Raw genomic sequence first — 26,504 nt, 5'->3', positions numbered from 1 at the left:
GGGTGTAGGGCATAAAAACTATGAACAAAAATAACAATCGGTTGAATGAATGAATCAGCTATGCAAGGGAAAAACAAAAACAAATTAACACATGAAAACCAGTAAAATTTTTAAACAATATTTAGATTGAAATGAGCAAACAATTCACGCTTATAACATTTTAAGGAAGAATTTAATGTCAGATTATAAAAATTCGAACATTTCTTATAGAGAATGATTTTTCAAACCTAGGAGTAAAGTGTGGCATAATGATTTGCAAGTTCGTTACATATCTAGAAAAAAACTTAAAAAGATCTAAAAGAGAAGAATGTGTCTTTAAAATGTTTGTAGAACAGCATTCACAAAACAATCGAACGAACCACCAATAAACTCGTTCACAGAATTAGATACATGATCACGACGTTTAACACAAAATTCGTACAGCATAACCCTATAAAAAAAATAGTTTCAACTTACGAAAAACAAGACCACAACTACCCCCCCAAAATCAAGAAATCATCATTTTTGTATTCAGTCAATAAAATAATTTTTAAACATTTTATTGCTTGTACTTACAATATAGTTTTGTTTTCTTTATAGATATTCACAATAAGTCGAGTTCTATTAATAGTCTATAAATAGTTTGACACACTCTATCTAAGCTTATAAAACTATTTTTTAAACTAATCTTAATTATATGATAAAAAATATTAATCTTAGTCTTCGTTCAGAACATTTCGCCATCAGATTCGATAACAAAAACTGTCCGATGGGTACATCACATTCCTGCGTTAAACTCTAACTTATGATAGAAGTGTCTTTGACATTCAAAACGATGGCAATGGCTTAAAAGAAAATTCTCCACCCCAGCCAAAATCCTAAATTTGCATTAGGGATTATGGCTAATCGGGAGATATAAATACAAATACGGAGAATGGTATGCCAAAAAGCAAATACGCTAAGCATACTTAACTTAAGTGCATAACTCAGTGCTTAGAAATAAAATTAAAAATGTTAGTAATTGTGAAATTGTTAATGCAGGAAAAAATGTTAATAGAAAAAAATATTTAAAATAAATTAAGAAAACTCCTAGGACATGACAGCAGTTCAAAACAAACAAAAAACACAAAAGAATTAATTCAACATTTCTAGACTTCGAAAGACGCCAATTGAATATAAATTATGAGAGGGCGGGAAAGTGGTCAAATGATAAGGGAGTATGTAGCAGTGAAAGACGTATTTATTTCAATTGTAATAGAAATAGGAATATTTATAAGTACAATACAACTATTTTGGGCCAAATAATCTGAACTAAACAAAATTTCCATTTCCGTGGGAATCAAGCTCATATTTTGTGTAGAAAAAATATTACAAACTATTTGTAATAGTATATTTTCATATAAATTTTACATGAATTCAAAACCGAAAAACTAGATTTGTTGAAATAAATGTAAAGAAATTGTGGATCCTGCAATTCGATTCGAACTCAGTAACTAAATCCTTATATACTCTCTACTGTGGTTGGTATGTGTGTTATGTTAGTAATGGTTTATTTTTAACTTATTCAGAGCTACTAAAAGTACGCGAACGACTTAAGCGTCGTGCAGCTGCAACTATTGCAGCAGCTTCACTATCTCCAGGCATTTCGGGAAGTTTTAAGATCTCATTCAACTTCACCTTCAATTCTGGTGTTGCAGGCCTCTCAGACGGGGTAGAAGAAAGCATTTTCTTCAACAGATCATACTCTTTGGGATGCTTGTGCGGAAAATCCTTTGGATACACTCCGTCACGTAGCGATCTGAGGGTCATAATACGCTCCATTTCGGTGCCAAAGTAAACGAGTAATTCGAAAAATATCAAACCCAACGAATATATGTCCACCTTGAAATCGTAGGGAAGGCCACGCAGTTGTTCGGGAGACATATAGAGATGGGTGCCAACCTGCTGGGTGTGGCGGGCACAAGACGGCATACCGGTTTTGTCGCCACATTTTGTCACCATATTTGGTATATCAGCCATATCTGTAACAAGACCAAAATCGCCGATTTTGATTTGTCCCTCCTGGGAGAAGAATATATTACTGGGCTTGAGATCACGATGAATGAGGCCTTTGTAGTGTACGTAATCGACTGCGTCAACAATCTGGTGGAAAATACTGGCTATATATTCTGAACGATTTTCGGTAACATTGTCTCGAAGCCAATCCCTCAATGACTCTTTGCGACACAGCTGCATTTGAATGTATAGATAGACTTTGTTTTGGGCCGGTTTCGCCACATGCGAGGCCTGCATAAGTTCACGACAATTATTATTATTTTCGCCCATACTGATATTCAAGGCCAAATCCTTAGGTCGACTTTTCTTTTTATTGAAAGCCTTGTTGGCATCATCGTCGTCATTATCTTGTGTTATATCAGCCTGTGAATCTTCACCATTAGCCGAGCCAACAAATTCAATTTGAAATGAATCCGACAGTTGGGAATAGTCAATGTTACGTTTGTTACGTCGGCTCAGACTTATGTCAGTGGAATTGGTGTGGATATCAATGGATATAGCGCCATTATGAGATTTTGTCTTATTTGTCGTTGAACATTCATCGTCACTTTCGCTGCCGCTCTCAGTGTCTTCTTCCCTCATGGCCAACGATTGTGATTCTGAGCGGAATATAATGCATGAATCGTCATCCTCGTCTTCATCTATTCCATTCAAATGGTTATTATCACATCCATGATCAGAACTGCAAGCTGTTGAAGCCATAGAATCCATCCATGACTTTAATTGTTGTTTCTTATCCACGGGATTAGGCGTGAAGACGGAATGTGTGTCGGTAGGCGTCTCAATTTGTATGGAAGTTGACATCTCATTGGCTAACCACTTGCTGTCCTCCTCTTCTTGCCAACCTGGTGGTGGTTTCTCTACCCATGACTAAAATAAAGAAGTAATTATATAAAAGAAAAGACTATGCGAAATAATTTCGCACTTACCTGGAAGTATCGAACAATGTTTTGATGTTCACAATTGGCCAGAGTTTTTACTTCGCGCATAACACGTACTCGGGACTCCTCTTTATTGGGCAATGTTATGCGTTTAATGGCATACCTACAATCATCCAATTTGTTTTTGGCTTCGAAAACAACGCCAAAACCACCACGGCCTAAGCACTGCATCATATCAAAATCAGATTGGAAACGTGAAGTAAAATGTTCTCCAGAATGAGAAGTTGACTCGGATAAGGAACGATGGGGGCCATTGGTACTCTTAGAATTGGTATTGGCGTTAGTCGTTGTTGTTTGTGGAGTGTTTGTTATTGGGCCCAGAAGTGCGGCTGTTGAGGACTCAGTTGCCTCTATACCCGTGGGGACTGGTATGTGACGTTCAATGACTACTATTTGCCGTTCTCGATTTCGTTGTCCAATGAAAAGATTCATCAATATTGCCGATGTAAAGGCGATAACGACAATTTCCTTCCACCAATACCACAACGACAAGATGACCACTCTCACTGGGGCATCGATATCATCTAAATTAAAGCCTAAATCGTCATCATTGGTATTATTGGAAGTTGTATCCTTTTCTTCGGCATCTTTAATAGCCGGCAAACCGCTTTTTTCTTTACTACTATTTGAATTGCATACAACATCGTCTTTACTCCTTTCCAATTCCTTGTCTGTGTAAAGATAGAAACCATTGCCATTTACATATTCTGAAGCATTCAGTACCGATTGAGCGGACAAAGCGAACATTTCATCATCGTATGGTACTAACTCGTTACCACGAATTTCTGAGCTAGGCAAGGCTGGGGCATCACTTCCGCCTGGTGCAATAACTTTATCTCCGTTCTCTTGGTATATGACCAGAGAACTGCTACTGGCTGATATGGGACGCCAAGGAATTTTCGGCATTTGGGATTCTGCCATTATTTGGGTGTATAAGTTTGATTGATCAAGTATTTCCTTGCGCAGGCTGACAGATTCCTAAAGTACAGGAGAGAATGGGTGAGTTGAATTAAACGCTCAAAAATATAGTATCTAATATAACTAAGGAGCGAAGATCGAGATTGAATTTCAAAAAGAGGAAATGACACATAACCAAAAATCATTGAGGAGTAAATTCTATAATATGTAAAAGAATAAACATAGGACTATGAACAATTTGTGTAAAAAACATTTTTTTTTTAATATTTAATTGTGAGAAAGAGAATTGTTATTCAGTAGATGGAACGAAACGAGGATGTTTTTAAAGTACTAAATGCAACTTTAAATCCCTAAAGCTGTCCTGGGTGGATATGTTGTCAAGCCGCAAGATGGGTCCAATAAGGCTGAAGGTGCCACACGAGAGGAAATTAAACGTATATATAATGACAATACTCCGAATCCGAAGATGAAGATGTCATAGGTATACCGCCGAGGAGGAGAATGAAGGACAAGCCGAGTTAAGATAAAACGATTTTTGGTCCAACGATGCGTCATCGTAAATGTCGCGCGACACAAAGAAAAGGTGGCTGATATTGTTCAAAAAACGTATTATAAATTAAATAGATCAAGAGTATTAGGTATTTATTCGGGACTTCCCACGCTTATGATTTTTCAATATGTCTTCAAAATAAAAACTATTTTCCAAAAATCAGCGCTTGTAAGTGATTTACCCAAGAATAGTCGATTATATGTGTGGACGCCAGTCGTCCGTGGAATTCCGGAACAAGAAGTTTAAGCCCCGTAGAGTGAATCCGGCAATTCCCCAAGGTGGGGTGATATATCCAGAACTGTTTAACCTCTACCTTACCGGAATTCCGCGTCCTCCAGACGGCATCGAGACCGTAACATTTGCGGATGACTGTACGATCATGGCGTTGGGTCCTGTAGTTGATGATATGTGTCAGGGTGAACAGCTATCTCGCAGAGCTTGCCGCCTTCTTCAATGCGAGGAATATGAAAATATCCGATACTAAATCAACGGCCACACTATTTACCACATGGGCTGCGGAGATGAGAAGACAGCTGAATGTGCAGGTCGAGGGACACATTATTCCGACCACTAACTACCCCAAAATTCTTGGGGTCACATTCGATAGCATGTTCAAGTCTTCCTCGCAAGCTATCCGCGATAAATTGAAAAGTAGAAACAATGTACTCAAGGCGCTTGGCGGCAACATTTGGGGGCGGATAAGGAAACTTTTTTAGCCTCTTATAAAGCGATAGGTCGGTCTGTGGTTAGCTATGCGGCTCCAGTGTGGTCTACGAATACGAGTGCAACGCACTGGAAAAGTATTCAGAACTGCGAGAATAGTGCCCTAAGAAGTGCAAAAGGGTGTCTCTTCACGACTCCAGTTAACCATTCACATGAGGAGACGAAGGTTATTCCCTTACGTCAGCATAATCATATGTTTTCGTTGCAGCACCTACTTGGGTGTTATCGTGGGAGTCGTCCTAACCACCATATGGTGGACAGAACTGATATTCCACCCGGTTTGCTAAATAATACATTTGAAACAATGTTCACCTATCAATAGTTACCTGTATGTACAATTGTTTATCATACATTCCCACATATATCGATGGATTTATTGTTGGTGGCGGCATTTCGTATACATTATCATCTCGATTCCATAACCATTGGGCAGATCCAAACATATCAATTGATTCCAATTTATCGGATGCACTTATTTTCCAAGCATTAACAATGGGATGGCTGAACTAAAAGTTGAGAAACAAGAAACACACGATTAGCTAAGACCATTCGAGCCAAACATAAAGTATAATAAACTTACCTTATATTTCCATAGCATAACCGATGGTTCCATTTTGCTAAAAGCGCATATAAGGCCCTCGGGCACAATAACTTTAATATCCAAGTCCAACATGGCCATATCAATGTCACTAAATTTGCGATCGTGACAATCTTCGGAACGCACTAAATCCAATTCATGTTGTCCCACACTAAAATTCCAACGCTCCATACCCGTGCGAGTCTCAATCGCACGTACTGTTTGTGTCAAACGTCTAACTACGATGACATCATCCACCAGGGGGTCATGTTCATCCATATAGTTAGGAGTACGATATGATCCTTCGTCATTTTCATTGTCATAGGTGTTGTCGTCATCTTCTATGGGGGCCATGATATTGGGATCAGGGCCGGTGGCATTTGCACAGCCCTCCATGGAGCATTCGTAAAGCATTTGTCCAGTACGTGCTGAGACACCATATGTTCGAGTTTCCTTTCCTCCAGAAATTACCAAATCGTCGGAGAACTTGGCAGAAGAACTTAGCAAGTTGTCGGTGGTAATGGGTATGGGATCAATTGATTGTCCATCAAATTTATATATGCCACCACTCAGTGATGGTATCATTCGCACAAATTGTCCATTGTTTGTCAATTCCAAGCGATGTATACTGGAGGAAATCAATGGGCCCGGTCCCGTTGGTATACTCCAGCGCATTTTTCCGCCTTTGGTGATGTCCAACGCGGACAGTCGTCCATCTAGCGTACTCACATATAAAAGTCTGAAACGCAAGAAAAGCAAAAACACAAGAATATCATTAATAAAAACATTTGCTCGATTTGATCTGCAAAACTGACTTTACTAGGAAATTTTTCAAACAAATGACGTCCATTGAATGACATTTCACAGAAACGACTATTTAATTGTTTTGCCTTCACACATGCATCTTGTTTTTCTGCCGCCGATTTGATAATGAAACCACGAATAACCGAAAAAAGCATTGTCAATAAATGGGAATTAATTACAAACAACAATAAAACAGATAACAGAAGACACCATAAATGATAATTATATTCTGGCCGGGTATTAATAAAATATGATTGATGTAAGAAAAATGTGTTGACCACTACTCACTCGGATGTGCAACGGTAACTTAGTTCAGTACGATTATTTTTCCTTTCTTCTGGACAAATTGTTTTCATTTATTTTGAATTTTTAGACATTAGAAGAACATAATTTCTCAAAATAGTTGTGAACTGAGTTGTGTGTAGTATGAAAGGTATTTTGCAAATGGAAATGGTAGGAAAAATGCAACTATCTAATTATATCTACTTATGTCTAAAAAAATTATGAGGTAAAAGACAATTCAAAGTTAAGTCCTTTTTAAAGCTTTGTTGGGTTCCTGGCCTTGCAACATTTCGGGCAATGATTCAGCAAATGAATTGGCAAGACGTAGTTCCGTGTCAACTGGTCTAGAGATTCAACGAGCCACCCTTGTATCACTTCTTCCAAGTAATACATAAGTATTACTACGGGAGATTTCAACATAACTGGTTAAAATTAAAGAGGTGTAATGCCTCCAAAAAAATTTGGCCTTTAAATTTCATGGCGAAATCTGACCTAAAACTTGTAGTAGGTTTAATTACATGTCACTGTAATATAAGGACCAAAACTTCTAAGTGGGGTCCACGTTACTGAATATTATAGGCTTTGCCAAGACGAGGAGGAGATAGCGACAGCGGAGCACATTGTCCAACTATTTTTGGTGTCAGACAGAGGCTCATGGGCAAGCAAATTTGCATGACTTGTCTTCACTCTCCGAAACTGAACCAACAGTCATTCTTCAGTCAGCCAGAAGACTATAAGGGCTAAAGACGACCCGATAATATTTTCGTGGATATTCCTCATTTCAATACTAATATAAATAATATTCCATCTCCATATTTAGCGGTTATATAAACCATAACTTTTATGTTAAAAATATGAAAATTCCCACTAAATCGCGAATATTTCTAATCCCGGACAAATCACAAATACACTAAGAGGTCACTTCTGACCATTACAGTGATGCTGATAGCCAAGATATATATAGATATATAACGAAAAAGGTCAATCGATATCTAAAATAAATATATTTTAGTTATTCTGCTTATAAGCCAAGAACCGCGATTTACACAGTTCTCATCAATTCGGAATGGTCTCTTGCCAGAAAAGGGTAGAATCTAAGAAAATCGCGTAAAAATATGACAGTAAAAAAGTGAATATTTTTTATTATATTTTTTCAATTTTAATCATATTTTTTATCGCATGCGATTTTTCCAATTTAACTTACTATTTTGAATTGTACATTTTCTTAAGTTTTTCTACACCCTGCAACACTATGTGTTGAAGGTATCATACACTGGTCGCAATTATCGTTCGATCCTCACAAAATTTTTCATGGGGGTAGGGTTAGGGTCAGCATAAAAGCCTATTGTTTTTGAAGATGTTCATTTAGAGGTTCAAATGGACTCCGATCAAAAAGCTAAAGATAATATCAGGGCAGGGCTCTATGACATGATTTCAAAAGCGAAATCGCTTCAGGCTATATAATGTCAATCCTTTGAAGATGTACATTTAGAGGTTCAAATGGACTCCGATCAAAAAGCTTAGGATAACCATCAGGGCAGGGCTCTATGACATAATTTCAAAAGCGAAATCGCTTCAGGCTATATAATGTCAATCCTTTAAACCGAGTACTATTTATAATAAGATTTGTTGACTCGAAAGTATTGAAATAACAAATCTCATATGATTTGGACCGTGCCTTTATTTTAGTTTTAATTTAAAACAGATTTTTAAATCAAATTAATGGTATCGATATGCATTTTTACTGTGAGATATTGCTTGGAATTGTGCTTGTAAATTAACTTAACTACTTTTAGTGCATCGCCTCTTCTTGAAGTTCTTTCAATATTGCAGATTTGGAGGCAGGCTATATTATTTTGTTACACCCATTGTATACACATTTCAAAATGCTTTGCAACTACGTCGTGCTCAATTCTTGGTTGTTCTTCTGAGCGAATGTTGTCTTTACTTACTATTAACATCAGTCATAGCATCAAACAAAACATTGTTGGGGAACCACCTTTTTCTATATCATCGGAATAGTGGCACAAATGTCTTCGCTCAATTGACACTCATTGTTTTTTTGACATTCCGTCGCTGAGTATACATCAACATCGCCTCCCTTACAGAATTCAGTGAAATATCGAGTACAAATGTTTTACAAAGTTCGTAATATAAGGTACTCAATGTAAATTTATTGGATGTTCGTTAAATCCAGAATTCGTTAAACCGATGGTTTGTTTAATCGGAAAACTACTGTAATTTCATACGCTATCAGGCTAAATAAAAACGTTCGTTGCTTACAAGAAGAACGTTTTAAAGAAAAAACTGGTGTTTAAAAATTTGGACGTAATATGCATATCTGAATAACCTTCTCAAATTAATGGAAGTTCTATATTGAAACAGATTCGTTAAATAACTTTGACTGAAATGGATCCACATAACACCTTCAAATAGAAATTTCATTATGGAATAGTTTGTCAAATAGATACCAATGGGAGTCTAGCGATTTAATTGTTGAGCTCTCGGGAAGCCACTCTTTCCAAATTTTTCCCTACTCCAAAAAGATCAAAATTGGCTATCTTGGGTGTAGAGCCTCGACAGTTTCAACAGTCAACAGTTTCAAGTTCGATTCTATACCTAAAAAAACTCGTGGTAAGTGTTATAACAGCTCTCTGCAACATAAAGGCAATAATTCTATGAAGGCGGCGATATTGATCATTATTGACTGTATGAACATGAAAAAGAAGCGAAAAGGACCTGCTACTTGGAATGTTAAATGCTTTTCGATAAAAGAAGAAAGAATCCAATATCTGAACTCCTTCTTCTCGGGTATAAAACTAGTGACTGTTTTGCAACTGCCCAAAAGGCTAAAGCGACAAGAGCGCTACAATAACACAGAATCGTAAAAGAGTGTAATGTTTAATTTTTTCATTAATTATTTTATATCTATCAGATTAAGCTAGAGTCTCATTCTATATCCTGATTCCATACTAATGCTACAATTTTGTTAAGTAGAGTAATTACTCGGTGGTCATCGGATATATCAAAAATCCTAAAAGTTACTATATTTCTAACAAAAACATGAAGAATTGCGACTCGCCTATTGGCTGGTAATACCAGTTTGCAATAAAGGGAAAATATTACATATATATTTTTTATTTAATGCTAAAATAGCTTGCCACCAACAATTAATTAAATAGGAAAGGATGCATTTCTTTTTCAATATTAATAACGTTCATTGGCCGTGAGTTTGGTACATTTCAATTCTGCCGGCCCAAGTGGGTAATTTTATGAGGAGTACTTCCTACCCAAATATTAAAAAGTTTAAGATTCGATATTTCAAATTTCCCAATTTTCCCTATTACGTATTGCGTCTAGTATTATTTTAAGCCACTAATTTGAATTCAGGTTATATATTTTTAAATAAAAAGCATCGGAAAGATTTTAGTGATAGATTCAGGTTGTTAAACAAATTGACTGTTATACAAAAAATTTTCGAACAGACTTCTTTTTGTTAAATTAATTAACTAAAATTTTTTAGCATAAACAAAAATGAAAGCAACTCATTTTTGCACTGTCAACTTAATGCTTGCAAAAGTACTTTAGTCTTATCTTGAACTTACGGAAAACAAAAATCGCAATCGTCCCGTAAGTGAACAAATCAATTTTGGTTCCAGCGGCATAGTACAAGATAATACAACGTGCAATGTCAATGTCATGGCCACTTATGATGGTCCCAATTCACACTAAAGTTTAGAAATGAAATGGAATTAGAATTGATTACTTGTAATTAGTTGACCTCACATTTCTTTTCCACAAACCTTCCCCGTCATTTCGGAGCCACTAGTCCGACAGCTGTTAAAATTATTCCAGTGACAGCTCATAGTTTGTTTACAAGCGTATGCATGCATGCATTTTGGTGATAATGTGATTTCTTTATATTTGGCTGGAAAACCACAAGTGGTTATCGTTAGAGCACTCCAGCATTTAAATGTGAATAAATCTATTGTGTCTCGTACCACCGCTCGTTACCGTGATACTGGAGCGTAGCGCAACGTCAAGGAAGTGGATGGAAAAAAAGCAGCAACGTCAGCAGAAATGGTTCGAAAAGTAAAGAAGCGACTTGATCGAAACCCGCGTCGCAGTGGCCGAAAAATGGCTCGTTAGCTGAACATATTGCAATATTCCATTCGGCAAATCTTGAAAAATGAGCTCAGGGTAAAGTCATTGAAATTCCAAGAAGTACAAGAAAGAAAATAGACTCAAAAGAGCTAAAGAGTTGCTTCGCTTGGCCGAAAGAGGTGAACTGCCGAATTTGATTTTCTCCGATGAAAATACATTCGTTGTCCAGCAGTTTGTAAACGAACAAAATTATGGTGTTTACTTGCCAAAGAGGTCAGCTGAAAATGTGCACATTCGGTTGGCCACCAGAACTCAAACGCCGGCCATGGTGATGGTGTGGGCTGCCACAACAGCCGATTGTCGCTCTCCGCTCGTATTAATCGATCGTGGCATCAGAATAAATGCGGAATATTATTGCGAAAATATTCTGGAGGGTGTATTAAGGCCTTGGGCACGCAAACATTTTGGCCGCAGACCTTGGACATTCCAACAGGACTCAGCACCATCGCAATCAGCACGCGCCACCCAAGAATGTTTACAAAATGAGGTGCTTCGCTTCATTTCCAGCGCAAGGTTGACACTAAAAAATACCAAAGTATCGATCAACTCAAGCAGGCGCTTCGCCGGGAATGGGTGAAAATACCGCAGAGCAACATTCGGGTCGCGTGTGACGGTTTCATTGGCCGTTCGAAGTCCATAATTCGTGTCAAAGGTAACCAATTCGAACAAATCTAAACTTATTCTAAAATTTTATGCTATTTCCGACATTTGTTGCTTTCATTCAATAAAATTAAAAAATTGGGGAAAATTAGGGCGTTTTGACTTTGTTTTTTATTTCACACTGTATATATTCATAATCAGCATGAAATTCTAAGTCGATTTAGCGATGTCCGTCTGTCTGTCTGCTGAAATCGCGATACAGCCCTCATATAACGGTGCCTCCCGATAATCGGTATTTTGATGATTTTGCCACATTTTTTCACGGATTTGTCTAAAACTTGGTATTTGTAGTTCGCAATGGGTCCTAGCTCCAGTGGCGGACCATAGTATATGTAGACGATATTCGGTATTTTGATGATTTTTGTCACATTTGTTCACGAATTTGTCTAAAAATTGGTATTTGTAGTTCGCAATGGGGTTTTCGGTGGCGGAACATGCTTTGTATAGGTCCACGTTTTTGTATAGAACCCATATAACGATTTTTGCCACATTTTCCCCCGATTTGTCCAAAAATTGGTATTTGTAGTTCGCAATGGGTTCTCCGTTGGCGAAACATAGTATATATAGGTCGACGTTTTCGTATAGCCCCACATAATGGGACATCCGGATATTCAGAATTTTGATAATTTTTGCCACATTTTTCCACGGATTTGTCCAAGAATTTGTATTTGTAGTTCATAATGGGTTCTAGCTCCGTTGGCGCATCCTTGAATATTTAGATTTACGTTTTCCTATAGCGCACACATAATGATACCCAGCAATATTCGGTATTTAATGATGCTAGTCACATTTACCCACAAAATTGTTTCTGAATTAGTATTTTAGAATATTTGGTAGATGACAATCCTTGAAGTATACAATTGTCTATAGAGGTTCCCGTTTTGGTGTAGCCCTCATATAACGGCCTCACTGTATGGTTTTTTGAAAAGTTTAACCACATTATCCACGGTATTGCAGGTATTTGTAGTTTAAAGTGGAACACGTTTGAATTCAGATACTTTTATATAAAAATATTTTCTTTACCCAAAGGTGGAGGGTATTAAATGTTTATTTTAAATAGATTCGTTAAAACTTAGCTGACAAAGATCCACAATATAGAAAATGGAATGTTTCACACATTCTATGGACAATAAAAAAACTTTGTCGTTGCAATCTCAAACCAAGACAAGTTTAAGTTTCTCGATTTATTTAATACTAGCTGGCCCGGTCCGCGTTGCCGGCCCATAGTTTTTGTCTATTATGCATATTTGTCAAAGCATGATTATTCAAAGATATGAATGTTATAAATGTTCACGTACTGGTCGATTAGTTCTTAATTTTTAGTGAAATGAGCAGTAATTTGGAATTTACTGTACTTTGTACAACTCGTAATTGAGGGCTAATTGATTTAAGAATAGGCAAAGTTAATTACTTTTTTGAACCCATTAGCACCTCAGATTGTGCATTAGAGTCCTCATAAGTCCCCCTAACCATGTCGGTCTGTTTGTCCGCCAAAAGGTGGACTTGAGGGGATACTATTACATGGAGAAAATCCTAAAATTTGTAGATATGTTGAAATTTTTGTGTAAGATTTTCATCCCCAAATACTCATTTTTAGCCAAATCCTTTGAAATATGGTAAAATGCGAAACATCGACCTACATTGAAAACTTTCTTCACCCCTTATAATCCAAGATGACAAATAGAGGCCAAATCAAAAATATAGCTATTTTACATCCATTACCGTAAGATGGGAATTAATTTTATTTGCCATTTAAATTGTAAGTTGGAGTCCATATTTTTCATCATAGTATAATTTAATGACGATTCAACAAATATTCGGTCCCGTGCTAATTTCTTATTTTTGTAATTTGTTCATGTTTTCACAATTTATTTCATATAGATGTATATCCCAAATCTACGTTCCCAACCAATATTCTCTTGGGGGTTACAAATTCAATAGAATACAAATTTTTCTTTTCTGACCACACATTAGATGTGAAAGTGGACTTGGGGATACTCCAATGTGGGGACTTTACATGAATAGATTTCTATGTGGCAATTATCTGTACGATGGTTCCTTACCCCAGGGTAGCATAAATAAAATTTTTTAGTGGTCAAGACCAATATGGGCCCTACTCCGAAAATTTTATGCGAAGAGGTTCTCTACCCCCCTTAGAAACAAAGATGCCAAATAAGGGCCAAAAATAGAAGAAAATGGCGAAGGCTCCAAAAATGGCTTAAATCATACGATGATTATTTATGATCGATATCATGACCTGCTAAAGCGATTTAAGGTATCTTAAATGTTCAGGCAGAATTTTTGGAAGGATAGAAATCCTTTTCTTACTAAAAGTCCCATTCGCTCTACTATTTTGCACCCTTTATATTTGGTATTTTACTGATTGTACTCCCAAAAATTTTTGCATTTTGAGCTCTCATTGGACGGATTATTGTCACATGAAAGAAGTAGGGCCACGCTTTGAAATAAGCCCCATTAGTCTTTTTCGGTCATTTTTGTTTGTTTAAATGTCTGCGCATCTTCCAGCTGAAGCACGATGTAGGCCCTGGAGTTGAAAGGTAGATGTCAGTTACCATCGTATTTCGCACTTATTTCATTTTTTTGGTGAAAAATTGTATATAGTGAAAAATTATTCTTTATTTTGTTCACAAAAAATCCACTGAATTCAATATGATATTACAAATTGAAAAAAATTGACAAAAGAAGAATAACAAATTGAAAAAATCTTCAACTTGTCCGCTGATTTTTTACAGCAACTGTTTAAAGATCCTTACAAAGTTTGTCAATAGAATGTACTTTTATTTTAAAATTCAATTCCATTGGAATTTTTTTTCGATATTTTCCCGTTTTGAGAATTGTTGCAATGAGATCTCTTTTTTCGTGTTTCTTTTTAACGATTTTGAAAAAGTAATTTTCTTTTAACTTTGGTGTGACCGCATTAAATTATTTCGGTATCATCTATTCCGTTTCGCCACCACATAATTCGGTACTACACTTCCATGTAACCCGTTATCAATTTCAGTTCTCAAGAAATCAAGTCAATTAAATAAATTGGTATTAATATTCGAATTCAAAAATAAAATATAAAAAACACTACAAATGTACATTAGAAAAAAGTAAGTCAAAATGGAAAAAATCATGCAAAATAAAACATTACTATTGTACATTTCAAAAGTCAAAATGAAAATGTTAACATATCACATTTTTACGCGATTTTTTTGGATATTATCCTTTTCGGATAAGAGACAATTCCGAATTTGTATGAATCATTAAAATCAGTTCAGCGGTTCTTAAGTTATAAGCGTAGTAACTAACACAACTTTCATTTATATATATAGAAGTAAGGAAATGTCGAAACTATAGGGGTGGGTGAAACAATATAGAAATTTGATGTATTCAACAAATATGTGCTCAAGATATAAAACTGAAGCTTCAAAAAAATGTTTTGTAATTTTTATATAAACGTTAATTTTAATCCTTGTGGAAACAGAAAGACTTTGGGAGAGAATTGTCTATAGCTCACTTGTAGTCAAAAGATGGCTTTATGTACTCAACTGTAAATATATATTTGTAACTTGAAGCAATGTTCCCCATTTGAAATACAATATTTGCCTCTAAAACTGTGTGTTATAAATTTTATTTTCCGCTGACAAATGAAATTGTTGCTGTCTGAATAAATTCAATGAAAAAAAAAACATTTATAAAATTCTGCAGTTATAAACTTTCAAAAATATTAAAGAGAAATGAGAAAATAGGAACAGAAAATTGTGTTTGTAAAGCGTATAATTCGAAAACCAAGGGAGTTATATCGCCAAAATTATTGTGTGTCAATTGTGACACGATATGTTTTTTGATATCGTGTCACAATTTGTGCACAAGAACAAATTTGTGCACCATTCGCACATAACTGGTAGTCGACATTTCGTTGGTAATATGATACTTTTAAACAAAACAACTATTTCGAATTAATTTTAGTTCAGAATATATAAACAATCGAAATTTATTTCACAATTGGAAGTAACTTCTAAACCCCGGGTTCAATGTATTTCGTTGAAAACATTAGAATGCAGCCAAAATATATGCCACTTGAGCCTTTCAATTTTAATGTAAAATTAATAAATATTATGGTTGTTTGTTTAGGGCTCTCTCTACCTTTTGTTATTATCTCGAATCTTGATTAGATTAGGATTTGTCATAGTTGTTGCATTAAACTTTACACTTATAAATCAAATCTAGTTTTGTTTTCGTTTACAGATATATTTCGAATGTTGAATACAGAACAAAGAATTTCCGTAAAAACTGAATTTTTATATAAAGCTGAAGAATACAAAAAAATATATGAAGTTACTGGAGATTCTTTTTAATCTCATAAGAAATGAATTACAAACAAAGGAAACATGAAACAACTCGAAACAAAGAGCTTGGACATTTAAATGGAAGTTATTCAATGAGAGGAGTCGTTTCGCTTAAAGTTTTAAACTGATGTGTAAAACAACAATGGGCAGAAAGGACTTTAAAAGGAGAGACTATAGAATATTTTGAAAACAGTTTGATATGTATGTATGAATCAAACGGCGCCAAATTGAAATTAAAGTAAATTCGGAAAACATACCCATAATACATCAACACTTAAACTAATCTTTCAAAAGTAGACTAATCTATTTTAAAATTCCTTTTTAGAAATGAACACTGAAAACATACTAACAAGCCTACAGTACAGCTAAGTATGAGTCATTCGTACAAAACAACTAAGTTTAACATCGCTTAAAATGCAGACACAAATAGAAATGCAATTGTAGGCAGAAAAATACATTCGCAATATTTTAGTTATTTTATAACAGCAAACAAAATGTATACTTCTGCACTTTAAAGATGCTACACATACAAATTACAAGAGCCCCGTCCATGGATAATCACCCCACTGCTAAATGAATTTCATCATACAATTTTGGCATCATCTTTCTTTTCCTTCCAATGCAGCGGCAACATGCATAAATTTATCCGCCAAAATGCCCAAACGGACTTGAAGGCAAAAGTTCTCAACACCACACTACAACAATGAAGGAAGACTGCGCATGAAAATAAAATGAATTCTGGTTCCACAACCGACCAACAAGTAGCAAAGTGACACATCATCGATATCTAAAAAACTCGGCATTCGAGTAAAAGTAAAACAGGATTGGGATGCAAACGGTGTTGGTATGGCGTCAATGTGTGCACACACATTTATACCCGTTCGCTGTCAGAATGTTTGGAGTCACGCGATGTCTGGCGACAGCTGTTGTTGTTTTTAGAAGTAATATAAACATTGGTAAATGTTGGAGCAAAACAAAACAGATAAACTTGCAAATTGAAATAGAATACACAAAAAATATGTTCAATTCCGTAAATAAACGATATACAGATAATAGTTGGGTTGTTTTTATTATTTTTTATCGGAATGACTCATTTCATAGTCAGTCAATTTTTAGGTCATTGTCTACGAATCTAAACGAGAATGTTTCAAATTTGTTTAATTTTTGGTAACTTGTTACGATTTGACGATTTATAAATCTCTAATCTTCTCTTTAGGGGGTATTATTAAAACCACACATGGATTTTAGTATTAAGGTGAGAATATACAAAACGCTTTTTTGACTGGCTTAAGTCATCGGCTGGCTTCTTCGGAAAAGAACAAAAGCCCTTCATTCCAAAATCGAACTAAGTCGGCCTAAAGAAGAATCCAGCCGATGACTTAAGCCAGTCAAATATGTGTTTAATGTATTCTCCGCTTTAGATTCGGAATAGCAAGGACACAATGTGCTTGAAAAAGTCTCCCGAAACTAAGGGTGAGAATACATAAAACGCTTTATTGACTGGCTGAAGTCATCGACTGGCTTCTTCGCAAAGGAACAAAAAGGAGCATAGCCCCAAAATCGAACTGAGTCAACCTAAAAATCCGCCGCCGATTTAAGCCAGTCAAAAAGCGCTTTATGTATTCCCACCTTATGTATTTTTGACACCGATGTCACTGCATGCTTGTGTTGAATATATTTTGTTCCTGAAATTTTAAATTTTGAATAATGAGATTGGCTCAATGTTGCAGTCATCACATTTTGGTTTTCAAATGGTGTCAATGTCGAATATACTTATTTCGCTGATTTGTGTAAAATCACGCAAGAAGTACCAGCCAGCAAAACACTGTTCGAAACAATTCCAAAAATATTTAAATCGGGGAACATGTCTGATAGAAATGCAAGAAACACTGGGAACTCAGACTAATTTCCCATTATTTCTCCCTGGGCGTTGCAACATATCTGGCAATGTATAGGCTGATGAATTGGCCAGACGTTGACCTGAATCAGTATATACAGAGATTAAGAGCTCAGTGAAGCCACCCTTATGTCACTTCTTCCAAGTACTGCATAAGCATTACCTTGGGAAATTTCAACAGAACTAGCTAACTGGAAGGGGATGTAATGTCTCCAAAAAGATTTGGCCGGTAAACTCCGAAAGGAGATCAAGGTCACTCATATCCATGACAAAGCTGGGCTTGAAGCTTGTGGTGGGCCTAATTACAGGACACTGCAACATAAATGCCATGACATACAAATGAGGGGGGTGACGGCACTGGATACTGCAGGCTTTGTCAGAACGAGGAAGAAACTGAGACGGTGGAGCACTTACTCTGTCACTGCCCAACTCTTGTAAGAGTGAGAGAGCGGCTACTGGGTAAGCAAATTCTGCCATACTTGTCCTCCCTCTTCGACATCGAGCCAGCAGTAATTCTTCAGTTAACCAGAAGACTAAAATGGCTAAGGACGACACGCGGATACACCGTGAATGCAAACCTACTAACTTTTCTACTCTTTATTCATATTTATTTCCTTCTCTTCTCTTTTCTATTCTCCTATCTTCTTAAATTAGGATGAACACAATGGACCAATAGGTCTCCGAGTGGAGTGGTTGTTTCAACAACCGCGCATCCTTCAACCCAACCTAACCTAACTAAGTTAATTTTTTTTCAAATTTGTAATTTGAAGTCGTAGGACCAATTAAGTTTTCAAAATGGACTATTTTATTTCTTTTGGCAATGCGATCTGGCAAAAATGCTTAATTCCTTTGAAACGTTTTTTCGATATCATAAATGGATAATCGTTTATCGTAGTAAAAACTTTTACATTCTTGCAGTTCTGGAACAGAGCATTTAAGGAGCATACCTAGAATTGGTGTTTTTCTTTCGCATTCATTCACCTCAGTTTGAAAAGTAACCCTTGTTGAAAATATCTCAATGAGTGCTGAGATCTAATATTCCAACGGAATATATTTTGTCTGTTATTAGGAATTTGCAAAACCTAGGGTGATATGATATATGGATCTAGAATTCGTTTTAGAATTATGACTAAAACACCTTATGTCGGTCAGTGCAGATCTATGGGGGATATACCAAAACGTGGACATTTTTTACTCTAAAAATTCTACCAACTTAAATTACATCTGAGTGAAATTTTTTCAACCTGCTTTATTTCGTTCCGAAGCTGGAGTGATTTCCACAGACGAATGTATAGACGGACGGAAAATGTTGATCAAAAATACATATACATATTTTGTTGTGTGTAAAATGGAGCTGTTACAAACGGGATGACAACTTTAATATTTAAAAAATAGAAGTGTCATTAGAAACGTATGCAATGGCAAAATCTTAGTTACATCTCTGAAAAAACGGCGATATATTTAATAAAAACGGCCTTCCCAATAAATGTAGCTTAATGTTCTTTCAATTCTTCCTTATCCACAAACAGTCTATAGTAGTCAATAACACTGTCATCCGATTTTGATAATTGATATATTACCCAGTAGTGACCAGTAAAAATGTCTTCACTATGTCACTTTGGAAGAAATAAGGTTGTCCATAAAAAGTTAAATTTCCAAATGCCAGCTATTACAATTTTTTTTTAACTGACACAGCTTAGAAGCATTCCCTATGAAGTACCTATTTCAACCATGCCAAGGGACCAAATCTCGTTGAAGCCATCTAGAGCAAATAAAAATATATTAATCTCAATCTAATCGAAAATAATGTATCTTTAACATTTCCTGGCAAGTAAAATATTGAAACACCAGAAGAACATTTTGACTGTATCAAATGATATAGGTATACCCTCTGTAGCCATATGGCTAAAGCCAGTAAACTATTCCAAAACTAAAAAAATCATATAAAATCTCTTCAAAATTCATGTTGTTTTGAGTATTTTCGATAGATATCAACAAATCTTTTGGTAAACAAAATCCCGCCTTTATTTTTATTTATTTTTTTTTTTTATTTATTTATTCAAGATTTCGTAACACAGAAGCCTTTTTAGGCCAAAAATAGCATTACAATGTAATATTACCAAATAGAAAAAATCTTAATTATACAAATACAAATATTTATTTTATCACACATTACTATAAAATACTTTATCTTACTCTATCTTTTTTGTTTAAATTAGAGTTTAAATTTAAATTTAAATTTGTTGGCTCCCCAGCCGCAAATACTTAAAGATTAAATACAGAATTATAGAATAGGCGAATAAATCGAAGAAACATCAAGTGAGAAATGGAAAATTGTAAGGCAAAGGTAAGATTATGCAAAGTTACAATTCAGTAGTAGTTAAATGGTTACATAACTTTAAACGAATCACATTATTAGAATGCGAAAAAATGCGCAGGTCAACAGGTAGGAAGTTCCAGCATCTTGCAACGCGAATTATAAAAGACTTCTCAAATTGAGAGTTAAAAATCCTTGGTAAGACAATCTGGGTATTTCTAGTGGAACGGGTAAATTTAAACATATCGCACAGAGGCAAGGGTATACCAGTTTTAATAATTTTGTAAAAAAAAAGCAAATTGCGAAGGTCAATATATCGTTCGAAAGGCAATCCCAGAAACTGCTTAACAAATGGGGAAACATGATCACGCCGGCGAATATTATAGACATATCGGATAATAGAGTTAACAATGCATTTCAATTTAAGAACATTGTAATAGACAGTTCCAGATATGACTTCTAAGGCGTATGAAACCAACGGCATTAATAGCGCATAAGCAATTCTGAACTTAATCCATTTTGGAAAATAGAAACAAGTTGAGTAAAGTCTACGCAAAATTCCATAAACTCTAGCATGAACAGAGTCAATATGAGGTCCAAAATTAAGCCTTCTATCAATAATGACTCCCAAGCACTTATGCTGATCTAAAAATTGTACCATAGTTTGTCCAATAAAAATATTTATTACCATCTCATTAGAAGTAAATCGAATTGCTTTTGTTTTTAAAGGATTTATCGTCAAAGAATTGCTGCTTGTCCATTGGAGTATTGAATTAAGACACACATTTATATTATTTTCTAAAATAGTCTCACATCCCTTATCAGCACTAAACAATAAGAAAATATCATCAGCAAATACAAATGCATCACAGGAGTTTGTATTCAAACACGCAGAGAAATCATTAATATAAAGTATAAATAAGAGTGGTCCTAAAACAGAGCCCTGTGGTACACCAGAAGTCAGACGTGCAACCCTAGATCTTATACCATTCAATTCAACGAATTGAAACCTATGATTCATATAATCCATAATCAGTTTACACGCTGTATAGGAAAAATTAAAGCCATTCCTGAGTTTACGTATCATAGTAGCATAACATATAGAATTAAACGCTTTAGACAGATCCAAGGAAATCAAGATGCTCTCATAATTTTTATTCATGTTGCCTCTGATAGACTCGGTGAGATGCAACAGCAAAGATGTGCTACTATGACCAGCACGGAAAGCATATTGTGATTCAAAGATTTTATTCCTGGTAAAAGACAGAATTTGATTCTTTAATATATGTTCAAATACCTTGGATAAGACAGGTAAAATTGATATGGGCCGCATATCATCAAAGGAACGTATAGCAGAAGTTTTCGGGATAGGAACAACACGCGCTGTCTTCCATGCTATAGGAAAAACTGATGTAGTTATAATCGAGTTAAACAAGTCCAAGATCAAGTAAGAAATATGAGGAAACAAAATCTTTAAAAACTCAAGTGGTATTTCATCCACGCCAACAGACTTAGACTCAATTTTACCTAAAGCAATTGCAACATCCTCTCTACCTACACACTCAAATGAGTACGAATTACTAACATCTTCAAAGTGATCAACATCAAACAATCCAACTACATCAGGACCAGCACCTGATGCGAAAAAGTTATTCAGCGCATTAACATCATCATCGTAATCTGCACCCTCAGCACCTGAACAACCATACCTTTTTAAAGCCCGCCATAATTCTTTACAATTCATTCCATTAAAATGTCTAGAATAGAACTGACGCCGCACCTTTCTAATCAATGATTTAGCCCGGTTACGATATCTTTTGAAAATACTCCAATTCTCATTAGTGCTATTCTCTTGGAATGCTTTATATGACGCATCTCTTAAAGACTGAGCAAATACAATTTCCCTTCTACTCATCCACTTATGATCAAACGAATGAATTTTTCTTCTAACTGTAGGTACAAAAAGAAATAGCTCTTTTATAAGCAAATCAAGTAGCAAACATTTAGCATTGACGTCACTAGTTGAGAAGAATAAAGGTGTGTCAAAATTACTCAAGGTTTGTTGCAATCCATCCCAGTTTATATTATTGTAATCCTTGTACTCTATAATTTCATCCAAGGTTTTCATATTGATATCAAAAGAGGAAAAAATTAAAGCATGGTGTGATAATGAGGGACATTGGACTTGATTAGAATAATGGGGCTTTAAGCTGTCACTTATTAGCATAAAATCAATCAAAGAAAAGGAAGCATGAGCCACATCAAAGTGCGTCGGTATAGAGTTATGTAAAACGGATAAGTTCAACCTAGAGCACATAGCACGCATTAAACTACTTCTCGCAACTTTGAACATATCACAATTAAAATCACCAACAACAATCACATTTGAAAAACTCATTAACAAATCATAGTGAATTTCTTCGAAAGCCACCAGATCCCCTACAGGTGGTAAATAAACAACCCCAAAAACGCACTTTGTGTTGCCAGAATATAGTTCTAAAAAGAGCGATTCACACTTTCCCAACACTGAGGACTTAAAAACCAGTTTGTGTTTGAGGGATTTAGATACAAAAATGCACACACCTCCACCTCTTGACTGCTCACGATCATTCCTATAACAGTTATATCCTGGAATACTAATCGCTTTCCTGGAGACAAAAGGCTTCAACCACGTTTCCGAGATACCAAAAGCATCAATTTTGGATCCAGCCAACATTGCACTAAGTTCATCAAATTTAACTGAATTACTAGAAGGCCTTATGCTTTGGCAATTTAAATGAGCCACAATAAATCTTCCTTCGCTTGAATTAAAAATAGATCTAAAATACGTGTTTCCACTAATCGCCTCACCCATATTCATGTTAAAAGACATCAAAATTATACAAGGCACGTAAGATGGGGAACCAACAAAAATAATTATACAAATTCAGAGTATTATTAAAAAATTCCAGAAATTTCATTAAAATGCGAAAGACACAGCTAATCATAAATCTTACGAGATCAATATAATTGTAAACTCATATTATGAGAAAAAGAAAAAATTCAAAAGCTATAGTTATAGTGACAACAAAAATTATAACCTAGATTTAACAAAAGTTGAACTTCTTATAAGGACTGATATTATATTATGCCATTGTATCATCAAAACTAGGTTAAATATGTAGAAAAAGAAAAACTTAGTTTAGTGAAGCAGCATCATGTAGGAGCAAAATACATCGCTCAGTATCATAAATCACCTCCTTACCATCGGACAGCAGCAATTTGGCTCTAAGCTTATCAGCATTTAAAATTTTGAATTTTGTTACAATTTGCTTGCGAACCATACTCTTGCATATTGTATAAAGTTTTGCAGCAGCTGGAGAATAGTGGTCATTCAGGTAGATCCTTGCATTAATATCTCCTCCATCACCTTTCAGGATGTCCGAGACCTTTAGGGAGCGAGTCCGGAAGTACTCCTTCATAACTTTATCACGAATCAGTACACAATTGAATTTTACCAAGACCGCCTTGCGATTATGCATATAGCACACATGATGGATATCGTTTGCCGTAATGGGTATTTTGAAGAATTCACCCAAAGCAACAACAACAGCAATCAAATCATTTAAATGTTCAGGCAAACCCCCAATAATAAAATCTGCCCGGTTAAGCCTCCGATGAAGTATATTATTTTCCGCTTCCAAAGATTTCATTTTTAATGAAGTGCGAGAATCAACATCATCAATGCGGTTGTTACAACTTACAATATCTTCTTTCATGCCATTCAAACATGAAACCATCTCGGCTTTTATGTTATCAAGTGCACTTTTAATAGCATTCTGCTCAGCTTGATTTGTAGTAATAAAATTGTCGAATTTCTTATTGAGCTGGCGGATATCATCAGCAACACTTCCTGGATTGGCAAGTTTGTCTCCACAAGAACTACAAACAAATGCTGCTACTTTGATCGCCTTCATAGCCAACAATTCCTTATCAGATAGCTGGGCACATGATGCATGCACCCAGTGTGAGCAAATTATGCATTTGATGCTACCACTCTTCCCAACATTTTCAGAGCACACACCACATACAATTTTAGCGGCACCCGGCATATTGAACAAGAACAAACAGCATACAACAACAGCAACAAGTAGCGTAAAAAGCAAAGCAACTACAGTTAGAATCCAATTCAGCAATGTATTATAATCTTCACAGCAACACGCCAAACTCCAGATAAAGCTTGTATACTTTTCCACAAAAATCCAAAGTTTATCTTTTAAATTTCAATTTCTCCACAATGCTCTTACAAAATTCATAAAAGCAAACACAAATTTAGAGATGTATATACGCTTTAGCAAGACAAACGCGAAATATGATCAGCTGCACAATTTCTCACTTCTATTCAGTCATGGCGTTGCCAGATTTTGCACCGCTTTGAAATATCAATTTCAATTGCATTTTAAACATTTATTAGCTTCATCGACAGACTTGCAGACACTTAACAGATTTGCATTTGCCATTTCTCTGGCCCACTGAATGAAAAAATATAAATTTATTCAGAAACCAACGCGACTAGAAAACAAGCTTGCGGCATGCAAAAATAGCAGAACAAAAAGCGGAGAAAAATAAATGCAAATAACACAAACCAAAGAATGTGGTGAACAAAACAAAGAAACGATGATAAGAACAAACACGAGACACACGGACAGACAACAGGCAGCATATGTACGTCCGTATGTACGACAGATAGAAGAGGGAGAGAGACCTTGTAAGCAGACACATGAAATACGCAGAGGGACGGATAAAAATTAATTACTAGAATGTTCTACAAACATCGCGCAATCAGCGTTCATATGCAGAAAATGAAATAGGAAGACAAACAAAAAGAAAAAAATTCTATTAACAATTTCATTTTGCAAGCCTCTTCATTTCACTTACCTACGGCCGATTGTGCGTTCCTGCTTATCATTGCAGAAGGGTATTGCTGGACGGAGATGATGTTTATCAACTAATATTTGATCGTTGCTGGCCTTCTGGCTGGACGACGACATATTTTCTTCGTCGGCAGGTGGTACTGGGGGAGGCGGCGGTACTGGTGGTGAATCGGGAGATGGCACTGTGGGATGTTGATGAAGATGAGTGTTTATGGGGTCTAGTGTTGTTGCTGTAGCAACGGCAGCAGCAAACATGGACGTGAGAATTGCAAGATGTAGAAGAGATTTGCGACAATGTACGACACTCAGCTCATTTTGAATGCCCATAGTTTCGTTCTGTAGAACACGACGATCGGCGAAGCAAACTCTTCGCTACACTACATTCAAACGCGTGTGTTTTTGTTGTCACCTCTGTGGTGGGGGCAAACTACAAGACGAGACAAGCGGACGTGTGGGCAAGTGTCTCTTCGCGATCGATCAAATCACCGAAAAACAACAAACGTCACAATCAAGCAAAACCGAAGATAAAAACACAGAAACGATAAAAAACTTTTCTTTTTTTCTTTAGTTTATTTTGCGTAGCACTCGAGTTTAGCTCACGTCGTGTCTGTGTTTGTGAGACAGAGCTGTTACACGAAGAAGTTTTGAGGAATTGTGATTCTTTGAGGCACCCATCAAATACCACGACACCACCATGGAAGACGTCGTTTTTGGAATTGGGGCACGTCTATTCATTACTTTATACTTTGCAAGTATAGCAAACACACCGACGTATCTATGAATCGTCGAAAACTTGAAGATAAAATTTCAATTTTTATAAAAGGAGAAGAAAATGCACGCAGTACAAAACGGCAGTGTACCAAGTCAAAAGATATTTCGCAACTAAAAAAATGACAGACAGGTGGGAAATTAAGAAATGGAGAAAAAAATCGATAAATGGACTATCGATTTCTTGTTATGAACATCGATTACTTATAGCATGTTTCCAAATTAGAAGAATATAACCTGGTGTTTACACAAGACAATTTTGATCTGCTACAGAACCTGCTAGAATCTACTAGTTTTGCAAATTTTTTTTGATATCATAAAGGGGAAATCCTAGTAAACACTTTTACATTATTGCCGTTCTGGAACAGACCAATTGTCTCTGATCCACTAATTCAACTATTTTTCTCGCTGTCTAGCATTTTTCCAACTTGACGATTTAGACCATTTTCCAAATTTCTTTGCTTATTATAAAATACATATGCTCTGATCCAGAATCTGCAAGTATTCACTAGTTTAGCAATATTTTTCGATATCATAAAGGAAAAATGAGTTATCGTAGTAAAAAGTTTTTGGTATGTTCTCATTGCAATTTCAACCACGT

The 26,504-nt window shown here is 35.8% G+C and overlaps 1 protein-coding gene across 3 annotated transcripts; it reads right to left on the bottom strand.

The window, feature by feature from the left end:
• Positions 1-501: 501 nt before the first annotated feature.
• Positions 502-26,036, bottom strand: LOC101894683 (eukaryotic translation initiation factor 2-alpha kinase). Of its 3 annotated transcripts, none has more exons than XM_059122670.1 (5): positions 25,140-26,036; positions 5,747-6,482; positions 5,493-5,672; positions 2,964-3,953; positions 502-2,904 (listed from the first exon to the last, which is right to left on the bottom strand). In XM_059122670.1, the coding sequence occupies exons 1-5, from the start codon at positions 25,460-25,462 to the stop codon at positions 1,540-1,542; spliced, it is 3,594 nt and encodes a 1,197-aa protein (XP_058978653.1). In that variant the 5' UTR covers positions 25,463-26,036; the 3' UTR covers positions 502-1,539. The 3 variants fall into 3 exon arrangements, with proteins under 3 accessions (XP_058978653.1, XP_058978654.1, XP_058978655.1); XM_059122671.1 differs by lacking the exon at positions 25,140-26,036 and adding an exon at positions 6,836-6,943; XM_059122672.1 differs by lacking the exon at positions 25,140-26,036 and adding an exon at positions 6,559-6,696.
• Between the last annotated feature and the right edge of the window lie 468 nt (positions 26,037-26,504).

Source organism: Musca domestica, unplaced genomic scaffold, assembly GCF_030504385.1.
Source record: "Musca domestica strain aabys unplaced genomic scaffold, Musca_domestica.polishedcontigs.V.1.1 21, whole genome shotgun sequence".
Lineage (NCBI taxonomy): Eukaryota > Metazoa > Arthropoda > Insecta > Diptera > Muscidae > Musca > Musca domestica.
Note: the sequence above shows the minus strand (reverse complement) of the source record. Positions and strands in the feature narration are given on the sequence as shown.

What these genes read in the sequence shown, in the direction of transcription:
- LOC101894683 (XM_059122670.1), bottom strand. Translation starts at nt 25,462, where the DNA reads ATGGGCATTCAAAATGAGCTGAGTGTCGTACATTGTCGCAAATCTCTT. An exon ending in TTATGCTATGGAAATATAAG is followed by an intron (nt 5,673 to 5,746) that starts GTAAGTTTATTA and finishes CTCAACTTTTAG; the next exon opens with TTCAGCCATCCCATTGTTAA. An exon ending in ATAAACAATTGTACATACAG is followed by an intron (nt 3,954 to 5,492) that starts GTAACTATTGAT and finishes CCTGTACTTTAG; the next exon opens with GAATCTGTCAGCCTGCGCAA.